At 35.7% G+C, this 21,367-nt stretch overlaps 1 protein-coding gene across 1 annotated transcript; it reads right to left on the reverse strand.

Moving 5' to 3' along the window:
- Nucleotides 1-17,276: 17,276 nt before the first annotated feature.
- LOC149840778 (BTB/POZ and TAZ domain-containing protein 1-like) lies at nucleotides 17,277-20,173 on the reverse strand. Its single transcript, XM_090004548.1, has 5 exons — nucleotides 19,890-20,173; nucleotides 19,665-19,795; nucleotides 19,265-19,568; nucleotides 18,504-18,841; nucleotides 17,277-17,682 (listed from the first exon to the last, which is right to left on the reverse strand). The coding sequence occupies exons 1-5, from the start codon at nucleotides 20,115-20,117 to the stop codon at nucleotides 17,541-17,543; spliced, it is 1,143 nt and encodes a 380-aa protein (XP_089860674.1). The 5' UTR covers nucleotides 20,118-20,173; the 3' UTR covers nucleotides 17,277-17,540.
- Nucleotides 20,174-21,367: the final 1,194 nt, after the last annotated feature.

Genomic DNA, 21,367 nt, shown 5'->3' on the forward strand with positions numbered 1-21,367 from the left:
CATGCTATATATCATTTATGATAGAATCACATATAAAAATTTTTGCTTTGCCTGCCTTAGAGCACATATAAGCATGCTATATTCACATATTCAATTTTTTTACTGCCTTAGCACACATACGAGCATGATCGAATCACATATATAGTTTTTTGCCTGCCTTAAAGCACACTTGAGCATGGTAGACTCACATATAGAGTTTTTCTAGATGCCTTAGAACACATATGAAAATGCTATAATCACATATTCAATTTTTTGACTGCCTTAGCACACATATGAGCATGATAGAATCACACACACACACACACACATATATATATATATATATATAACTTTTTGTCTGCCTTAGAGCACATATGAGCATGATAGAATCACATATAAAGTTTTTTTTACTGCATTAGAACACATATGAGCATGCTCGAATCACATATTCAGTTTTTTGCCTGCCTAAGAACACATATGAGCATGTCATAATCACATATTCAGTTTTTTGACTGCCTTAGAGCACATATGAGCATGCTATAATAACATATAGATTTTTTTATTGCATTAGAGCACATATGAGCATGTTATAATCACATATAAAGTTTTTTTGCCTGCCTAAGAACACATATGAGCATGATAGAATCACATATAAAGTTTTTTTGACTGCATTAGAACACATATGAGCATGCTATAATCACATATTCAGTTTTTTGATTACCTAAGAACACATATGAGCATATTATAATCACATATTCAGTTTTTTGACTGTCTTAGCACACATATGAGCATGCTATAATAACATATAGAGTTTTTTTACTGCCTTAGAACACATATGAACATGTTATATATCATTTATGATAGAATCACATATAAATTTTTTTGCTTTGTTTGCCTTAGAGCACATATGAGCATGCTATATTCACATATTCAATTTTTTTACTGCCTTAGCACACATACGAGCATGATTGAATCACATATATAGTTTTTTGCCTGCCTTAAAGCACATCTGAGCATAGTAAAATCACATATAGAATTTTTCTAGATGCCTTAGAACACATATGAACATGCTATAATCACATATTCAATTTTTTGACTGCCTTAGCACACATATGAGCATGATAGAATCACATATATATATATATATATAACTTTTTGTCTGCCTTAGAGCACATATGAGCATGATAGAATCACATATAGAGTTTTTTTATTGCCTTAGATCACACATGAGCACATGATAGAATCACATAATGTGTAATTTATTTTATTATATTTTGTTTATCAATACTGACTGTTTTTTTCTTGTATAGGCTGCTAGCGATAATCAGCGTAGTGGAGCTGAAGGGACAGATAAAGACAATGAACAAGAAGACGCACAAAATCTTGGCGATGATTAGAGGACTGTGTTGAAGAAGTTCTATTTTTTTTATTTTTCCTAATTGTAATTGTTGAATTGTAAATAATTAAACTTCTTAATTTTAAGGTGGAACGATTAATTGTTGTAGATTCTTGTTATATGAATTTTTTTGTGTGGTTTGTTTTTTATTTGCAGGAAATATAAATTGTACAAGAAATAGAAATTGTACAGTTCTTGGTATTTAATTTTCAAATAATTTTTTTTTTAATTTTTTTCGTGTTTGCGACGAATTAGCGACGGAACCATCCGTCGCTATTCATATTAATCTAGCGACGGCATAGCGACGGAAGTAAATCCGTCGCCAAGCCTTGGTCGCCGTTTAATACCGGCGGATTGGCGACGGAATATAGCACTCGTTATTTCGTCGCAATTAGCGACGGACCTGGCGACGGAATAATTCCGTCGCCAGTTAGCGTCGAAATATTCGCGACGTAAGCATACTGTCGCCTCGTTGTCGCTAATCTGTCGCTAACCATGTTAGCGACGGATTAGCGACGGAATGTGGTCGTCGCTAATCTACTGCTTTGTTGTAGTGGATAGATTACCTAGGGACGTTCTCTGGTGGACAATGATGAAGAAAGGTGTTTCTCTCAAGTACATTAGTATAATTAAAGATATGTATGAAGGAGTAGTAACCAATGTCCGCACTTGTGGAGGGGTGACAACCAATTTTCCTATAACGGTTGGGTTACATCAAGGATCTGCTTTAAGCCCTTTCCTATTTGCTATAGTGATGGATGAGCTTACGAGATCAATTCAAGAAAATGTGTCGTGGTGTATGTTGTTTGCTGATGATATTGTTTTGATTGATGAGTCTAGAGCTGGGGTTAATGCTAAGTTAGAATTATGGAGACAGTCATTGGAAGCAAGAGGTTTTAAGTTGAGTAAGAGTAAGACAGAATACATGGAATGTCGATTTAGTAAGCAACAAAGTAGTGATGGGAGTGTAGTGAAGCTTGATGAGCACGAAATACCGGTGGATGATTCTTTCAAATATTTGGGATCTATCATTCAAAAGTATGGAGAAATTGATGGAGATGTAAATCATAGGATAAAGGTTGGGTGGATGAAATGGAAGAGTGCAACTGGAGTGTTGTGCGATCGTAAAATGCCATTGCGGTTGAAGGGAAAGTTTTATAGGATGACTATTAGGCCTGCTTTACTATATAGTACGGAATGTTGGGCTGCAAGAGACATCATATTCAAAAAATGAGTGTAGCTGAGATGTGTATGCTGAGATGGATGTGTGGAAATACAATAAAAGATAAGATTTGGAACGATAAGAAGGTAGGCGTTGCACCCATTGAAAATAAGACGAGAGAGAATCGTTTACGGTGGTTTGGACATATTCGACGAAGGCCTAATGATGCTCCAGTTAGAAGGATGGAGAAATGGGAAAATATATTAGTTAAAAGAGGTCGGGGTAGGCCTAGGAAGACATGGATGGAGGTGATAAGAAAAGATATGAATGCTTTGAACCTCACTGAGGACATGGCATTGGATAGAAATGAATGGAGGAGAAGGATTCATGTGGAAGACCCATAATGATTTTCTTTGTTGGTTCATATCGCCGACCCCAATTGTTTTGGGATGAAGGCGTAGTTGTTGTTGTTGTTGTTCATTTTCTGAGTTGAAATATCATCTGAAAGATCAATTATTCTGTTGTTCTAATTTGCAGAATATGTTTTTATTTCGGTTTTGGAACTTAAAAATAAAAACCTTAGAAGAGTTTTTTATTTTGGCTCAAAACATGAAAGTTATAAGCTTGTGTCTTAGCTTTTCAACAACGGTAAACACAAGTTTTCAACATCAAAACAGAGTGATATAGATCTGAAAACAAAGACTCTTTTATAAAAGACAATCACAAGTTTGAGAGAAAGTTTGCATATACAAAGAGTAAAAAGTCTTTTTAAATTCAGATATTTGTGATTCATAAAGAGTATAAAAAAATAAAAGACATTTTGAAAAACATGTCAAATTACTTGTACAATATGATTATTTTTCGATAAATAATTGTTTCAAACTTGTAAGCAATAAGATTTGAACCCTAAACTTATTGTTTGCGGGCTAAATACTTCAACCATCTTTATTTTATAATATAAAACATATGTAAAAATTAATTATTATTAATAAGCAAGTTCATCTTAGCTGAGCTGAGATGAACATTGATTGTTCAAGCTCAAGTTTGTCCAGCCTATTTTACAAGTTTGAATGAGCTCTTCATGAACCAAACATGACCCGGCCCACAAGTGGCTCATCTCGTTTCCCAGTCCTGCTTAGGTTTGGGCATCCAAAGATGGGTCAGAATCCTGAGGGAGATCCAATCAATCATAACAGAAGATCCAGGGTGTTTTGGGACAATATTTGGTAGGGTTGTCAATGGGTAAGGTTTGTGTCAAGTATTTCTTTCGCATACTCTAACCTGAGTCCCCGTAGGTCAGCTAGTGCACGTCACATTGTGTTGGGAGGTTGCAAGTTCGAATCCCAATGGTATGGTTGTATAATTAGTGGGTTCTGTCTAACCCCAGCTTGCCTATAAAAAAAAATCCCGGATATCCCTGTTAACCAAGTATTTTTTATGTATCTTTTAGTGTAAATATATATTTTAAACACTGTTAAGTTAGATGGATCTGGTTTTGGATTCATTTTGGGTACCCAAGCCTGACAAGTTATTTGAGTAGATTCAGGCAAACCCGACCCAAGAACAGCTTTAATCTTTGGCGCTGTTTAATAAAATATAAAATACCATGTTAAAAGATTGTAAAATCTACCCAAACGAATTAGCGTCATTTAGATATCAAGGGTAATTTACACATAAGCACCTAAAGTATGGCAAAAATATATTCATATTCATCAAGTTTCAAATACCAACTTTTTAAAAAAATTACTCAAATAACTCTGAGTTACTTTTTGAGATAATGACATAGATGACATTAATTTTTAGCACAATACCATAATTGACTGAACTAAAAAATATAACAAACATGGCAAATTTACTGTTTTCTTGGCAATTTTGCTTTTTTGTTTTGTTGAAATCATGATGTGTATTTTTTTATGCAACAAATTACATGGGTCCCTAATTTTTCTAGGCAACTACTTACATGGCACCTGATTTTTTTAAGTGACAACTTACATGGGTCTTGAATTTTTTAGGTGGCAACTTAGACAAGTGGTTTGACTAAGGTGCTTAAATTTTCAAGTGACAAAAGGGTAAAACCATCAAGAAAAAATCAATTTGCCAGATTTATGACATTTTGAGTCTTGAATTGACCATGTTTGTCACAAGTTTTCAGTCTCAATTAAAACATGGAATGGTGCCAAAGGTGAGTATCATCTATGTCTTTGCCGGTACTTTTTATTCTCTTCTCTCTAGTTAATGCTTTGAAATGACAACTTTAATTTTTCTTGGGCAAATAATATAGTGATTTTTGAGAAAATGAAGATGATTATGTTGGTTTTTTGAGAAGTTGGTACAGGAAGACCGTGAAAGACATTTGGCTATGAAAAAATATTTATATTGTACTACCCAACTCTTGTGCTGTGTGTGTGAGAGTAAAGTTTTGGGTAAGTAATTTGAAAGGGGGCAATTAGTAACTCAAAAGAGTCACATGATCAATTTATTAACAAAAAAATGTGTTTATCTTAAATATTTCAAATATAAGGTGAACATAAAATCGTTTGTATAAGTGCTTTTTTCTTTTTTGCTAGCCCAAGGAAAAAATCCCTGACTACTATAGGCAGCACAACTCTCGCCTTATGGCAAGACACCCTCCATGGGTTTCTAACTCATGATGCCCTATCAACTTGGTGATGTATGTGAGTCGCCCCTACCAAATGAGTAGAGCTCTTGTTAGCACATATTTGTAAATTATCCTAGCATTATTTACATATTGGGAGTCTCCCCTACCAAAAAACCTTATATAGTGAACAGTTGGAGAGAGAGCTGAACTATAACCATCAACATTACGAAACTAAAACAGGTTCAACCAACATTGAACCTATCGGGTAACCAAGCATGGGCCCAAGACATGCCAAAGAGCCCCAAAAAAGAAAAAAAGAAAAGTAGAGATGCAAGGATGAAAAGGAAGAAAGAAACAAGAAACAAAAACAGTTAGGCGACAAGCATAACCCTGGATCATGACTGGTCCGCCAAAATAAGGTTCACCATTTTGTTGAACATTGCCGGAATCTGCCGAAAAATAGCATTGTTACGAGTCATCCATACGGCCCCACCATGACGAGAGAAGCCAAGTTCGCCAAATAATACGCCATTTGTTGGAGAGAGAGAGAGACCCACATTTTTTTGGTTATTATGACGACTATGAAACATAAATATTGAGACATTGTGATATTTATCTTTAACCGAAAACATCATATGTTTAAAATGAGAAGTAAAATATTGTGATATTTTCAAACATATCCACCACTGCAAGAACTATTTGGATCCATGAGCATCGTCACCTTGTTGTGTTAAGCTTGGACATGACTTCTATGGCTGTTAAAGAGAACAGGTATATCGAGCGGAAATATCCCTAGCTTTATAGCTACATTGGCCTGATTTGAAGAATAGGTTTCATTGATTGGTGTGCAGTTTTGAGGTCCAAACCAAGTTATATCGGACTTGGCTAAATACTTGACTCAATTAGTTCTTAGCAATGCACAATTGAACCAACTTATTTGGTTTATAAAATTATTGGTACTCGAAGACAGGACCAAACCAACAAGGAACTGGATTGGTTCATGTAAGTGGAACCGATTAAGAACTGGACCCAAGTAAGCTTGATTTTTTTTTTGAAAAATAGGACACTAGGACACAGGTTTTTTTAATCATTAAAAATGTAGAGGCGAAATGTTTTTTCTGGTAAATATCAGCAGCCAAAATCTAGTGATATTTTGTAACTTTTTATAAATCTAACATTTTTTGGGAAAATGGCAAAAAATTGAATTTAAAAATAAAAAACCAGTTTTAAACTAGTTTTTCTAAGGAAAATTAAAATAATTAGAAAATAAAAAAATTTAATTTCTACCACCATTTTGTCCAGGTAATTTCTCATTTTTTTTTCAAAATATCACCGACAGTAATTAAAGATCTATGTTTTGATATTTGTATATTTAAAAATACATTTTTATAAAAATATGTTAAGATATTAAAAGATAGCGTTTGTACATGACAGTGTCCATGTCAGCGTGTCATTGTGTGTCCAATTGTGTCACCAGGGACATACGGCCAAATTTGGTATGTCCCTGTCAAATAACATTTCACAATTGCTTCTCATTAAATGTTCGGGTAGTATCCCATGTGTTAAACGGGGTCTTGTGCCAAGTTGAAGGCCCAGGTTCGAATCCCTCTGCCACATGAGGCTTAAGAGATATCTGGTAGGGGTCTGCGTAACCCATGCCTATAAAAAAAAATTGGTTTTTGCAACGTAATGAAAAAGATAAGATCAAGGCCTCAGTACAATGATATCAAAGTTTCACTCCCTTATCGGGGTTCGGCATAAGAAAATTTATATTCAAAAAAGAAATATTGGCCACTCTTGGTAGTACCATACTATCTAGTAAAAACTCATAAGTGTGAGTTTTATTTATTCCATCTAATCATAAGTGTGGTTTTTTGTCTTTTGGAAAGTCAAGCTAGGGTTAGGTAGACCCCTACCAGTGTATTAAGAAAGGAACAAAATACTCATTATCATCATCAAGCCTTATTCCAACTACATGGGGTCAGCTTTAAGAGTTATATATTTTTTATTCTAGTCTATCTAGAAATAAAACTTTGGTTACTTTAAAATCTTTCATGTCATCTCTAACTACCTTCTTCCAAGTCTTCAACGGTCTTCTTTTTTTTGTTAACTCTTTTTACTTGTACTATGTCAACCTTTCTCACTGGTGCCATGAGAGGTCTTTGTTTAAAATTGTTCAAACTATCTTAAACGAGAAGAGAATAAACCGGAAGCCAATCTTTATATTACTAAAAATACTAACCCAAAAAGTGAGATCATGATCAATGTCATTGATGTAACACTTTAAAAATTCTATACATTTTTTTACTGCCCAATTTAATGCCTAGTTTTATCTAAGGCATTGTCTTAATCGAATCAAGCTCTAAAAAATCATCATGCGCAAACACTAGCATTTAATAGCTCCTTAGAACAAAATTCATGAAAAGACCCTCAAAGACAAATCTGAAAGACATTTTCTCTTAAACTAAATTCTAGAGAGTCAGTTTGGGTGTAAGCACTCCTTTTAGTCAAGAGGAGCCTCGTAGAACTTAGTTTAAGTAAAGAACAACCTTAACCAAATAAATTGACATAAAACAATGAAAGATCTTTTATTTGAAATCGGGTTACAAATCTTAGGCAATTCATAGGTAATATAGCATACATGAGAATGGATCCTAATCCCTTAGACTTAGATCCATATCCTAACTCAGAATTTGATTCTAATCTGTAGGATCCGAATTCGAAATAGTAATTAACATAGGAAACATGTCATACGCCAAACCATACAAAATTAAAATACGCAAGCAATTAAAGGTAAAGTTTACATCACCAAAATGTTTAAAGCTTTTATGTCAAACATCTAATTCCTAAAACTAATTTGGCCATGATAAGGGTTTTGTTCACCAGCCTCCCCATCCATGCACCCTGCCATCACCGCTAATCCTCATTTGTAGAGTTGGTAGATAATGGATCAGACTCGTTGAATCTGATAGGTATGCAATCACCTCACATTTTTGCAAAGAATTAAATCATACAACACATAAGCAGTTAAATCATAATATTAAATGAATATATTACACACACTTACAAACATCCATAATTATGATTCAAATCACATAGTTTGCAACATTTATAATCATGCTTTTAAATAACAAAACTCATAGAATAGACATGTTGTAACCACTCTATGCATAAGAAAATACATATTGCAAGACCAAAACACGTTCATATCCCTACTTAAGTGTTTGGATAATTATGATATATTTTCATTATAATAATTATATTGAGTAAAGTTTTTGTTTCTCTTAATTACAATCTCATCGTTTCTCGTGGGAACCAATGAAACAGAAGAAAACACTAAGGGTGTTTATTATGCAATGTGTGTGAGTTTTATGAAAATAATTTTTAAAATAATATTTTTAATGAAAACAAGTGTAAAAGCTAGACACCAAATAATAAAAACCGGCTCTTACGAGTAGTGGAGTCTGGGTCGATCTCAGGGAGCAGGAAATACTTAGTATTCAATGCACAATCTAAACTACTCTTTATTGTAAAAAAAAATCAATTAATTAAGTAAATAAGAAATAGAGTGCAGCCCTTTGTGGAGGACTTTAAACAATAATTAACGACCTTATTACAAACCCAAATAATTGAAATAAAAATAAAAACTTAATTCTAAAAGAAAAAGAAAATGTCTTTAGTGCTTCGAGTCTTTAGTCCCCTTGAGGTTCTTTTGCTTTTCTTATTTGCATATCACTTTGTGGTCCTTCTGAGGAGCTACCTGAGAACACTTCCGAGGGCCTTTTGAGGGAACCTTTTAAGGACCTCAGAGAGCTCTTTGGGGATACGAAAAGGGGCTCACTCGCACGTCCACACGCTTCCCTGCAAAAATCAAAACACAAAATAAATAAAAAAACAAACACAACTTGACAAAACTTATGGTTAGTTGAATCAAGAGTCAATAAAAAATAATCTAAAAAAAAAAGCTAAACAAACTAACTAAACACTAAAAGACAAAATAATGTAACTACTAACAAACATGAAACAATTTCAGGAACTAACTTATGACAACTATTGACAACTACAACCAAGAAAACAAGAAAATAAACTAAATGAAAATCCAGATTTAAACTAAGTCTAATTATAAGTAACAATCAGACTAGTTAATATCAACATGAATTAAGCACAACTGCGGCTGATTAAAACTGCAACTAATTTACACTTAATCACTAATATTAACTATGCTAATTGAAAGAATGTATAACGTGGCAAACAAACCAAAAAAAAGAAAAGAAACAACTATCATTACTCACGTGAATCTCAACTAGCTATGATTAAGTTAGCTGAAAGAGCAAGTTGGGCTAAAAAAATTATAGGAAGACGTTACATAAAAAATGAATTAGAGCTACTAAAACCAAAATAATCTAAGACCAAAAAACAAACAAACAAAAAAAAAAACTAAAAACTAGCTACCAGATTATACTACGCATGACACCACCTGCTGATTAAAATTCAACACCTATCAAATTAACCTTGCTAAATATATTAACCTACTCTAAAGGGCTCCTAAATGAATTATACTCTGATTGACGTTGTGCATCACACGCAGAATAAAAAGGGCATTGTTAGACGGTGCACGAGCAACTTTCAACAGCGTTATATGTTGTTGGTGCTCAGGTGTGATTTGGATAAAGCGTGTGTGTGGCAAAAATTCAAACCCGTCTACACAAGAGTTCCATCAGGCATGCGCAGGTGCAGGATGCAATAAATACACTCAAGGATGATGCGTGGTTAGCTAACCACGCATATCCTGGTTTTCAACTGCTGCCTGATCATAGTTGTGTGGTTATGCAGGTTCACTCACACGTGAATATGAACACACGTCTAACAGGGCATGTAAATGTTTTCCTGATACGCGTAATACTAAAAAGAAAACAAATCAAAAGAAGCAAGAGACGATGATGACCTACGGTATGCCTATCAGAAATTTAATATATGCTAAATAAGAATCTAAACATTATTCAATTTATGCTGAAACAAACTAACAAATATATTATGCATGTAATGAATCTAAAATATAAAAACAAAATACATAAAATTCAGATTATGCTAGATGAGATGAAGATGCAAACAAAAATCAAATATGATGCATGTAATGATCCTAAATTACAGAGATGGGGGAGAAGAGACAAACTGTGATTCGCCTCCGATAGAGGGGTTGAGAAAAAGAAGATGATCTCCTCTCTGGCTGCATGTACCTCCGACGATGGGGACAAGGAGTAGCCGACAACAACAGGGATTAGAAGCACAATGAATAAAAAGGGGAAGAAAGAAGAACCGAGGGAGGAACCGACCAAGAGTGAAACGGGGGAAGAAGAGAAGAGAGGGAGGGAGGTAGAGGACATTTTTTTCAAGAGAGAAGACCATGGCTGCTGCTGGAAAAATCCTATTTATAAACAAAAGTTAGGTTAAAATATAATTTCTATGGAAGTTTGAAATAATTTTAAAAATATCAAAACAGGTCTTCCTCAAAAACATGTTTTTTCAAAAGGATTTTTTTTCTAAAACTAATTCAAAATAATTCATTAAGCACTAATCTAACTAAACTACGGATTATAAAAATTCTAACTAATAAAAATACCGAAAAACACAGGGCCGAATCGAAAAATGCAATTTTTCTCAGAAATTCAATTTCGAAGCAGATTCTCGAAACCAACGATAAAGATGGGTTTTTAATGCGATTTTTTCATGGATCATGCATAAATAAAGATGAATAAAATATGAATATTATGCATGATCACTATGTATTTCAATGTCCTAAAGTATCAAACTGCCCAAACCAAATTAAGGTGACGGTTAATGACCAGGAAAGAAACCCCGTAGATGTGTCAATAACTGAGATGCATTCACTACTTATTGCAGATGTTGCAGATCTAAGGTAAATCAAGGAAAGATATACAACTCAAACCTATATATATCATGGTCACTCGTGATTGTACTACCTACCCTCTTTAAGGTAAACTAGGTAAATGGATGGGTTATTAAGTGATGCAACGTTTTCAATAAAGCATTTTAAAAATATATTTTCAGTTAAAATGTTTATGCAAACCGTATATCAAATCATAAAAACCAGTTCACACTAGTAGTGAAGTCTGGGTCGATCTCAGGGAACGGGAAAATACTTTGTATTTCACAAATAACTAAGATACTTTTTATTGTCTTGAAAATAAAAATTAATTAACTAAATAAGAGAGTGATGCCCCTGCAGAGGGCTTAAACAAGTAAAAATAAAGTGCCTTATTACAAACCCAAATTGAATTGAATTAAGTAAAATAAAAACCTAAGCTAGAAAGATGAGAAAAGTCTTTCGTGCTTGAGCTTCTTGTCCCTTTTTATCATCTCATGTTTCTCTTTTGTTGTTACTATAATCTTTTCTTTCTTTGGAGGGTTGCTTGGTTTTGTTAAGAGATCCCTGAGGGGCTCAAAAGAGGTCTGAAGGGTTTTTTAAGGGGACCTTTTAGGAACTTCAGATGGCTCTTCGAGGGTACTTTTGAAGGTTCACTGCACGACTGAATATTCTTCTATAAAAATAAACAAACGAAACACAAAGATACGATAAAAAAATATAAAAATATTATGGGTTAGTTTTTCGAAAAATCACAAAAACAGTAAATAAACTATGAAATAACACTACACTAAAAGACAAAATAACATAACTAATTCTACAACTAACTAAGAACTAATATGAATCAACTAACTAAAAGATAAATTAGCATAACTAATTAACTAACTAACAAGAAACAAGAAATAGGTTATATAATTAGTTGATGCAAATAACAAGAAATAAACTAAACTAATTAACTAATAAAAGAAAACGTGATCTATAAAATAAACTAAATTAATTTAACTTACATACTATACTAACTGGATTCTAAAAAGTAATTTAATCAACTAATTAGGCAAGCAATCAATAAATTAACTAATTAACCAAAATTGATAATTTAATGTAATAATGAAAATTGGCTAATGTAATTCAAATAATTTAAATTAACTAATTAATTTATAATTAATCTACTAACATAAAATGAACTTAATTAAATTTAATTAATATAAAAAAAATCAGATTTAACATGAAAGTAAAACTAACTAATTGATGGAATTTAAATCTACCTAAATTGGCTAATGTAATTTCTAAAGAAAAATGATAATCAGTAACTAAATTAAAAATCTAAGTGCTGGGAATATAAATTCTAAACCAATTGCTGAACACAAGAAATAGTTCTATTCTAATTTTACTACCTACCCTTAGCCATCCGACCCTCAAGGTGAAAAGAAGAATCCAGAAGTTGGTTTTGGTGAAGCTAGTTTTGCTCATGTTTCTCATAAGTTTTCTAAGGATGTTTAGCATTGTCGTTTGGAACATGTTAATTCAAGAACCTTAAACTTGCTTGAATAAAATAAATTAATTGCATGTGATAATAATAGTTTTAATTCATGTGATGATCAATTATGCTCTAGTTGTGCTGTGAATAATATTCACAAGCTTTCATTTGAGAAAGTCAATTTTTTTGTCAGCTATCCTTTAGAAGTTATCCATGCTAACCTATAGGGACTATCCTCTTCTTTACAAGAAGGATATATTTATTATTTACTTCTGATTAATAATTATTTTGGGTTCTCGTGGAACTTTCCTTTATTTAGAAAGTTTGATGCTTTGACATGCTTTGAAAATTTCAAAACTATAGTTAAGAATCAACTTGAAAGAAAAAAAAATGCACTGATAGAGGTGAAGAATTTGTTAGTGGAGTCTTCTCTAAAGTTTTGAATAAGCATGGAATAAAAATATGGTTGACTTGCCCACACATACCTTAATAGAATGCGGTTGTTGAGAGAAAACATAAACATGTTCATATGACAAGTGAGTCTTTTGATATATGCTTTTTTAAATAATAAGTCCTAGGTTGATGTTTTTTGTACTACAATCTACTTGATTAATCGTCTCCCTAGTTTAAACTTGAGTAAGAAGTCCCCATATGAATTGTTGCTAAATCATGTTGTTGAATATGATTATCATAAAATTTTTGGATGCACGTGCTACCCAAATTTAAGGTTTTATGTAAATTCAAAATTATTACCCAAATCCAAAGCTCGCATTTTTATAAGATATGACACCAATTATAAAAGGTATATTTATTGTGTTCCTATAACAAGTAAAGTCTTTATTTTGAGACGTCATATTTGATGAGTCAAAATTTTTATATGATGGAACAAAAGAACCTATTATAGACAAAGAAGTTGCATTTTGGATTCAGCAATAGAACACGACTTTGTTACTATTGAATAGACCTAACAATGACCTACTTGAAATTCCCATGTGTCAAACTTCCTGGTTCCTTTTAAACAGATCCTACCACAAGAACCTACGTAGCAAGGTCAGGACCAAGAAATTGTGAGTCCTCATCATAGTTCTCCAAGAAAGTCTTATGTCACTACTATAAATGAACCATGACATGTACCTAGTTTTGAACCCCCTGAAATAAACTATGTGGTCGATATCACTAACCAAGGTCCTATTTAAACCCATCATATGATAACTAGGTCCCAAGATGGTATGTTGAAACCAAGACTATTCACAGCTATGAAATATCCTATTCACATTGGCCTTTTGAGTGAAGTGTTACAAGAAGAAAAGAAACCATATGATTTTGGTTAAGCTATGCAGGAACCAAAATAGTAGTGTGTTATGAAAGAAGAAATTGAGGCTTTATATAAAAATTATACTTGGACTTTAGTATCTCCTACATCTACCTATAATCTAATTGGTTGTAAATAGATCTACAAAATAAAACATCATGTTAATAGATCCATCATCAGATACAAAGCTTAATTAGTAGCCAAAGTATATAGTCAACAAGAGAATATAGATTTTTTCAAAAAATTTAGTCCCATAATCAAACCTCCACATATCAGAACAATTCTCTTCATTGTTGTTAATTATGGGTGGCAAATACATCAATTAGACATTAACAATGCCTTCTTACACGGTTTTCTAAAAGACAAAGTCTATATGATATAGCCTCTAGGATTTGAGGACAAGTGTCACCTTCAATGTGTGTGTAAACTCAATCGAGTCTTATATGGATTCAAACAGGCCCTACGTGCATGGTTTAAAAGGTTGATGGTGTACTTAGAGAAACTAAAATTCATGGAGTCTCAGGCTGACTCATTATTGATTCGTCATGACAATGGGGGTAAAAATCTACATATTGATTTATGTTGATTACATCACTAAGAAGTCAAAAATATTATTCAAGCCTTTGGTCAAAAATTCTTAATCAAAGATTTAGGTCATTTGCACTATTTTTTTGGCATTGAAGTTATCCAAGATTCATCAGGCGTCTTCTTAACTCAAAGTATATTATGGATCTTCTAATAAAATTGGTATGGTTGATTATAAGTCAGTTGCTGTAAATATTTCACTTTCGAGATACTCTGGCGAGCTGACTGATAATGCTACATAATATAAAAGCATTGTGGTTGTCTTGCAATATGCTACTTTTATAAGACCAAAAATTGTCGACTCAATTAACAAGACATGCTAGTTTATGCATGATCCCACATTGGATCACTAGACTCATGTCAAACATATATTGAGATATCATAAATGGACTCTTGTTAGAAACTGAACTCCCACAGAGGATGATTCTACAAATTTCGGTGACTTGGACGTGAGGCACGACTCCATAAAACCACAAGCAAGAGGGTCGTGAAGCGTTGGGAGAGAGAGAGACTTGTCTATTGGTCAGCTATATAGGTATGCGTGAGGTGGATAGAGGGTCGATGGCAAGCAAGGGAGAAATGTGTTAGAGAGCAAGAATGAAGCTTAGAAAAATCTTTGAATAAACTTCATGAAGAAATACACAGACTGAGCACCTCTATTTATAGATTATAAGAGGGGCAAAAGAGTAAATGTACAAACATAGTCTCACCCTAGATGAGATTCTAGGGGGGTATTCTACCAGAGTCTCTGGGTAGGACTCCAAGCTGAGCAAGTTTCTCTGGAATGGATCATGGGAATGGGCAGCTCCTCCGGATCAGATCTTGATTGTGACAGATCTAGGGCTGGGGCGGATCCTCTATGTCGAACTTGGAGCAAAAAATGGTTTGTAACAGTCCACCCTTCTCAAACACGCCTTGTTCTGAAGGCAAAAACTTTGAGCACTACTATAGTCATTTGGTCTTCCTCCCCAACTTGATCAAATAGCAAGGTATGATATTTCTCCTTCGTCGTGAGCCAACCATCTAAGTGACAACTCATTTGGTGCTCAAGTATTTGCTTGTCAACTATACCAAGTGTCACCTTAAACATATAATGTGCATTAGGTTGTTGTAGCCTCGTCAACGACTTGTTGCAGCAAAGACCCACAACTATAGTAGGGTGAGGATTGGTGACAAGGGATGCATGAGCATGGGGAGTAGAGACAATGCAACGGTGCATAGGTGGTTGAGCATTGCGATAATGCAGGAGTGCATGAGCGAAAGACACTACAACAACACAGGGCATGTTGGCCATGTGGGTGCTCTACAAAGACACTAAAACACGATAGTTGCAACCTGCTTATAAGTGGTGGTACGCGTGAATAACAATCAGGTAGGGTTGTGCGAGTTAGACGTTGAATAGGTGATGCCCTTCACTAACTGGTTTGGATGCTCGGTAGAGGCAACAATTGACAAGGTCAAATCAACACTCATGCTACCCACAACTGAATCAATCTCTTGTTACATTTCAGTGCACCGGCAGTGAGCATTAGGGTGTTGTGCTTCAGTCATGCCATCGTCGAAAAATGATGCAAGATTCATATTATAGAGAACTAGATCCATTCTTGTTTTTCGCCCAACATATTCGTGTTGCCACTTCACTAAATCAATCTTGCACCTTTCTTGCTTCTCCTTGAACCTTTCATGCTCCTCCTTGAAGCATTCACGACACTCCATGTAATGGATGAGTTGGAGTAATTTGGCATTTATGCTCCGGGGTCCCAACATCATTCCTAGTGCTCCTTGGGCACTACGAGTCACCATGGCTCCAAATAATGTGATGTTCGTTTGTTGGATAGATTTCTGCTGGTCCGGGTTTGGGTTTGTGTAGAAGGTTAGGCTAGGGTTTAGGGGTTCATTCTTCTAGTCAAAGGTATTAGGTTTGTAAAAATAATTTTTTTGAGATTTTTTAAGGTTTTTACAAGGTCAAAACTAATTTATTTCTGGGTTGTATCAGGGTGTTATCAAGTTTCCCTAGAATGGATCCTAAGTCTCGGCAGCTCTTTTGGATTGGATCCTGACTGGGGCGAAATCATGACTGGGGCAGATCTTCTGTGTTGGACCTGGAGATGGAAAGGGTCTATAGCAACTCTTAATTATGGTTTGCATATTAAACTGTCTAATGATCTTAGACTTGTAGGATTCTTTGATGTTGATTGGACAGGATGCTCAGATGTTAAAAAATCCACCATTTCTTGAGCCAAATTTGCTTTCTTTGAGTTCATCTAAGCAACACATTGTTCCTTGATCAAGTATGAAGGTTGAATATAAGGCAGGAGCAGTCATTGAGCTAATGTGGCTTAAACTCTCGATGAACCTAGGATGTGACGCACCACAAGTCCATGCTCTGTTCTATGGTGTGATAATATGGGAACTACATACTTTAGTGCCAATCTTGTATTTCATGCCAGAACGAAGCACATGAAAATTGGCTTTCATTTCGTCTGAGAGAAGGTTGCTCATTGAGACACTGAAGTTCAGTTCATCGTTTTTTTTTTGAAAGGCAAGCTGTGGTTAGGCCGACCCCTTAATTCCCATTATTATTCAACGTACCACTGGGGTTTGAACCTGCAACGTCCCACCACAAGGAGGCATGCACTGACAGCTCCTACTAACCACGTGGATCCCCCATTGGTAGGTCAGTTCATCTTTTTTTGCCCACTTTATAAAATTAAAACTGAATTAAACCCATGATATTTATTTGATGATCTTATGTAATTCCATTTATGTGGTTTTTACCATCGTCTTTTTTAATACAAAACATTCTATAAATCATGCATTCACTGTTTAATGAACTTTTGCGGGTATCGCGTATTGCTAACAACGGTCTGGAGACACAACTAGAATAAAGAATGAGTAGATTCATTACTTAAAAAAAAAAGCATTGTAACAATGACAACCTCTTTCTTGGACATCTTGGGTTCCACTAGAAAAAAATACCCTAAAATTTGAAGAGAGCAAACTTGCCACGCCATGTTTAGACATAAAACAATATGTACATTGCCTGCCAAGCTTGCACGCCAAGCACATTGATTCCCCTCACATGTTCATATTGCAAATCTAGATAGCATTGGCATCTTATATCTTGTACACTTGAGTTGATATTGTCAGCGGGAGTATGATCCCTCGTCTCTTTTTTTCTTGGATAGAAAGCAAGAGATTGCTTTAGCCGACGCAATCTTGGTCGCCAGCACCCTCAAACTTTCTTCCTCCCTCTTGCTTCCTGTCCCCATCCTCAGTCGGAAATGCCTGACCCATAGACAATGAGATAAAACCAACTTAGACAATGAGACAATAATAGTAAAGATCATAATAACAAAGCAAGAAAGAATAAAAAAAATGGTCATACAAATCCAACTTCAATCTCAAGACAAGTGTAAGATTTTTGTTTTCTTCCCCTCACCGTTGGTCAATTTATAAAAATCTCAAGATAAGTGCAAGATTTTTACTTTATTCCCCTCACTACTGGTCACTTTGTAAAAATCCCAAGACAAGTGCAAGATTTTAAAATTTTCAGATCAGATCCAGTGTCTGCCCAACTAGGGGGAGTCAGGTAGTGGCTGCCCTCCTATACAAAAAAAGGCACCCCTCTTTAATAAAGGGCCTCAATTTACAGCCCCCTCTAAGTGTTCGACCCATATCACAGAACCGTGCCTAGAGATTTTTGCCAATTGAACGTGGCTCATAAGTGGTCAATGGGGCCATGGATCTCAAAGAAGACAAAAGGAGAGAGAGAGAGAGTTTCACTCATCGCTATGCAAGTTGTTTTGATTCAATCGAACTTCACAAAGTGAAAATACTGGGGTATGGTTGTGTTTTTGAAAAGTGAAAATACTGTTCAATAGAAATTCACTTTCAAAATGAGATTTGAAATCTCACAAAACTTCAAGAGTGAATCTCACACATGAGATTGATTGTTATTGAAGTACTGTTTCAATGAGATTCACTTTCTAAATCTCATGAAGAGATCGAACTAAACGTATCTTAGGACGCTATCTTAACAACACAAACATAGACGGCTCTTCAGCCACGAAATTGTTGAGAAGACGAAGGTGAAAATGAAGAAATACCTGCATAGAGGAACCTTGCAGGATTCAGATTGGTCGCAGACGAGGGAGTGGAGTTGCAGGAGCTGCCACATCCTCTTGCAGTGCGAGCACCCACCGCGAACCCTCCTCTGACATCCTGCAAAATGGCGAATCAGACGTTCAACGTGCTTGCACGTCGAGAATCTGCACGGACTACCATCAGCAGCAACAGCAGCAGCTTTGTTTCCCATGAGTTCCTTGTCGTGAGGACCGATCGTCCTACATCCTTCAGTACAGATGTGAAGCAGGGCTTCCATAGCTTCGCTCAGTTGAAGGTACACCCTTTCCTCCTCCCTCTTCCGAACCCTTCTTTTCTCCCTCTGTTCAAATCACCCCAATGATGACAATCAGCTATAGCATATACCGCAGTTGCTGAAAACTTCTTAAAATTCGGGAAGCTTGTTTTTCAAGAAACTTACCTCGAATTCATGCGCTTCTTTCATGTTTCTAAAACTTTGCGACAAAGTGGAAAAGTGCAAAGTTTGTTTCATGATGAACATTATTAACAAAAAATTCTTAAAATTCATTTTAGCAAACTGTCATTTTCTACTTGTTTAAATTGTTGATTCTTACTCGCTTTCCCTTAAGCTTCTCAAGCGTTTCAACTTTTTTTTTTTTTTGCAACATAGCTTCTCAATTCTCGCATCACGCATCACTTTTTACGCTCATTTCTTACTTAGGTAATTATGGTATATACCAAAACAGAAGAAGAAGAAAAGGAAACAAGAGTAACGTTGTCTTACAGATTCTGATTCGGAGAGGAACTGCAGGATTTCGAGCTCGAGCCAGGGGTCATTGTTCTGCAGGAAGCGCCACCCCTCCGTGCCGGAGACGCCATTGAAATCCTTAGAGATGAACTTCAAGCACTTGAGGTAGAGGTGAGAAGCGTCGCAGAGCCGTGCGAGCTGCAAGACGTCGACGACATTGGCGACGGTCAGAAACTCCGCCAAGCTTCTGATGCACGCCTTCTTCAGGGACGGGAGGTAGAACGCGTGAGACAGGACCAGCAGATGAACCCCGTACCTCCTCATCTCTTCCTCTGCGTATCTGCAATACCACAAATTTCCACCCCTCATCAGCTAACTATCCACCACCAATCTCAACAAAAAGGAAACCCAAAAACCCCCAAAACAGATGGCCAACCTCGAGGTGTAAATGAATCGGAGAAAAGCGAGAACGGCTTCGTGAGGAACACCCATGATGCGCACCCTTTCCGATCTACCGTTTCTCCTAAACCTTTCCAGGTAATTCTCTAAAACCGGAGATACCGAGGCCTTTGAGAACCATATAGGAAGAAATTGATCGTCAAAATTAAATCGATGGGTGCCAAAAAGAACAATTCCAAGAAACGCAGAAAGCATGGAATACCAGAATGTAGGAGTGAGCGGCGATCGTGTATCCGCCGGACGTGATTATGCGAATATCGGCGGCCGAGTTATGTCGAGTGCGGTAATATTCCGGTAAATCGCCGACGGAGAATTCGAAGGAATGCGGGGAAGATGATGGACTCGAGTCCATTGGAGAGAGAGAGAGAGAGAGAGAGGTGGGTGGTGAAGAGAATTGTGTCTTATAGAAGAGAGAGATGAGGGCTGACATGGAGGATGATGCAGGGTCGTTGCCTCGTCGGAGACAGGTCAGACATAGAAATCCGTTTGTGTGGCGTTCTCGGTGACGACGGCGAGATAGACACGTGGAGCTATTCGGCGTTGAGAATGGATGACGTGGAGGACTCATCTATCGTTAGGATAAGGATGGAATTTAATTTTTTATTGTTATTTTGGAAAGCCCACCTTCCCTTGCTTGATCGCTTTCTGACCTGGGAATCCGAACGCTGGGCCCTACAGATTAAGATACTTTTTTTAAAGCATTGGATGCCGAAGACCGTGGGGTCCACACGGGATCCGAGTGTGCTGTACAAAAGCTCCAAACGAACGGCAGCCGTCCAATCTGACTAGATCGAGGAAGGGGAAGGCGTTTTCTGGCGTAGGGGGCAGCCCTGCTTCGTCTATTTCTATTTGATGTGCGTCACGGATGCCGTAACCAATGTTGTCAGTATCGGAATCGGATCTGTATCGTTTTTGGCGTGAATCGTGCTGATACCGATTCTTAAGTGAACCTTTTTGAATAGGTCAAAAAAATAATTTAAAAATATTATGTGTCAATCAAAAGGAGACACTTGTTAAATATTAAAATTAATTTTAAGTTAGTTTTTATATTTATTAAAAAAATAACCAATTCAGGTCATATCATAGGATTTTCTGGCAATACGTTGGCTGATTCCGATACTGACAACACTGGTAGCGAGTCGTTCGAGAAAAATGAAGCAAAAAAATTACAAGTCATACGCGGCACCAAAATTAGAAGCACGTCAGCAGGTGCGAGGGAGAAAGTTGCAGCTTTCAATATGATTTTTCCTTCTTTTTTTTTTTCTTTTTTTTGATAGCGAAAGGAAAGTTTTAATGAGCCTCTTCTCAAGCACACCGTGACAAATACCCTGATATTTATAAAAAATATCGCCACACATAGTGAAAATGTTCTTTAACTCTTTTTGTAAAAATATTTGGTTGTATAGATAAATTTTATGAAAAAAATTAAATTATAAATTATACATCTCTTTTTAACGTGAAAAGGACATTTTCATTTCTTTCCTGAAAGAATCTAACCAAACTTTTTATAGGGTCTTCAAAAGTGTGCAGTTTCGTGTTTCCAAACAAACTACAAACCGACCATAAGCAGGTCAAAGATATTGTAATTTTTTTTTTTTATAACGAGGAACTCCACGACCACGTTGTCTCTAAGTCGCTCACCTCTAAAAGCTATGGACACACAGTGCACCAGCAAAGTGA

The sequence above is a fragment of the Nuphar pumila genome, chromosome 4, assembly GCF_984573655.1.
Source record: "Nuphar pumila chromosome 4, dmNupPumi1.hap1.1, whole genome shotgun sequence".
Taxonomy (NCBI): domain Eukaryota; kingdom Viridiplantae; phylum Streptophyta; class Magnoliopsida; order Nymphaeales; family Nymphaeaceae; genus Nuphar; species Nuphar pumila.

Bases quoted from the DNA above. Each gene is read 5' to 3' on its own strand.
- LOC149840778 (XM_090004548.1), bottom strand. From the start codon at position 20,117: ATGTCAGCCCTCATCTCTCTCTTCTATAAGACACAATTCTCTTCACCA. The intron at 19,796-19,889 runs GTATTCCATGCT...TGGTTCTCAAAG, and splicing joins CCGCTCACTCCTACATTCTG to GCCTCGGTATCTCCGGTTTT. The intron at 17,683-18,503 runs GTATTTCTTCAT...TCTATGGGTCAG, and splicing joins TGCAAGGTTCCTCTATGCAG to GCATTTCCGACTGAGGATGG.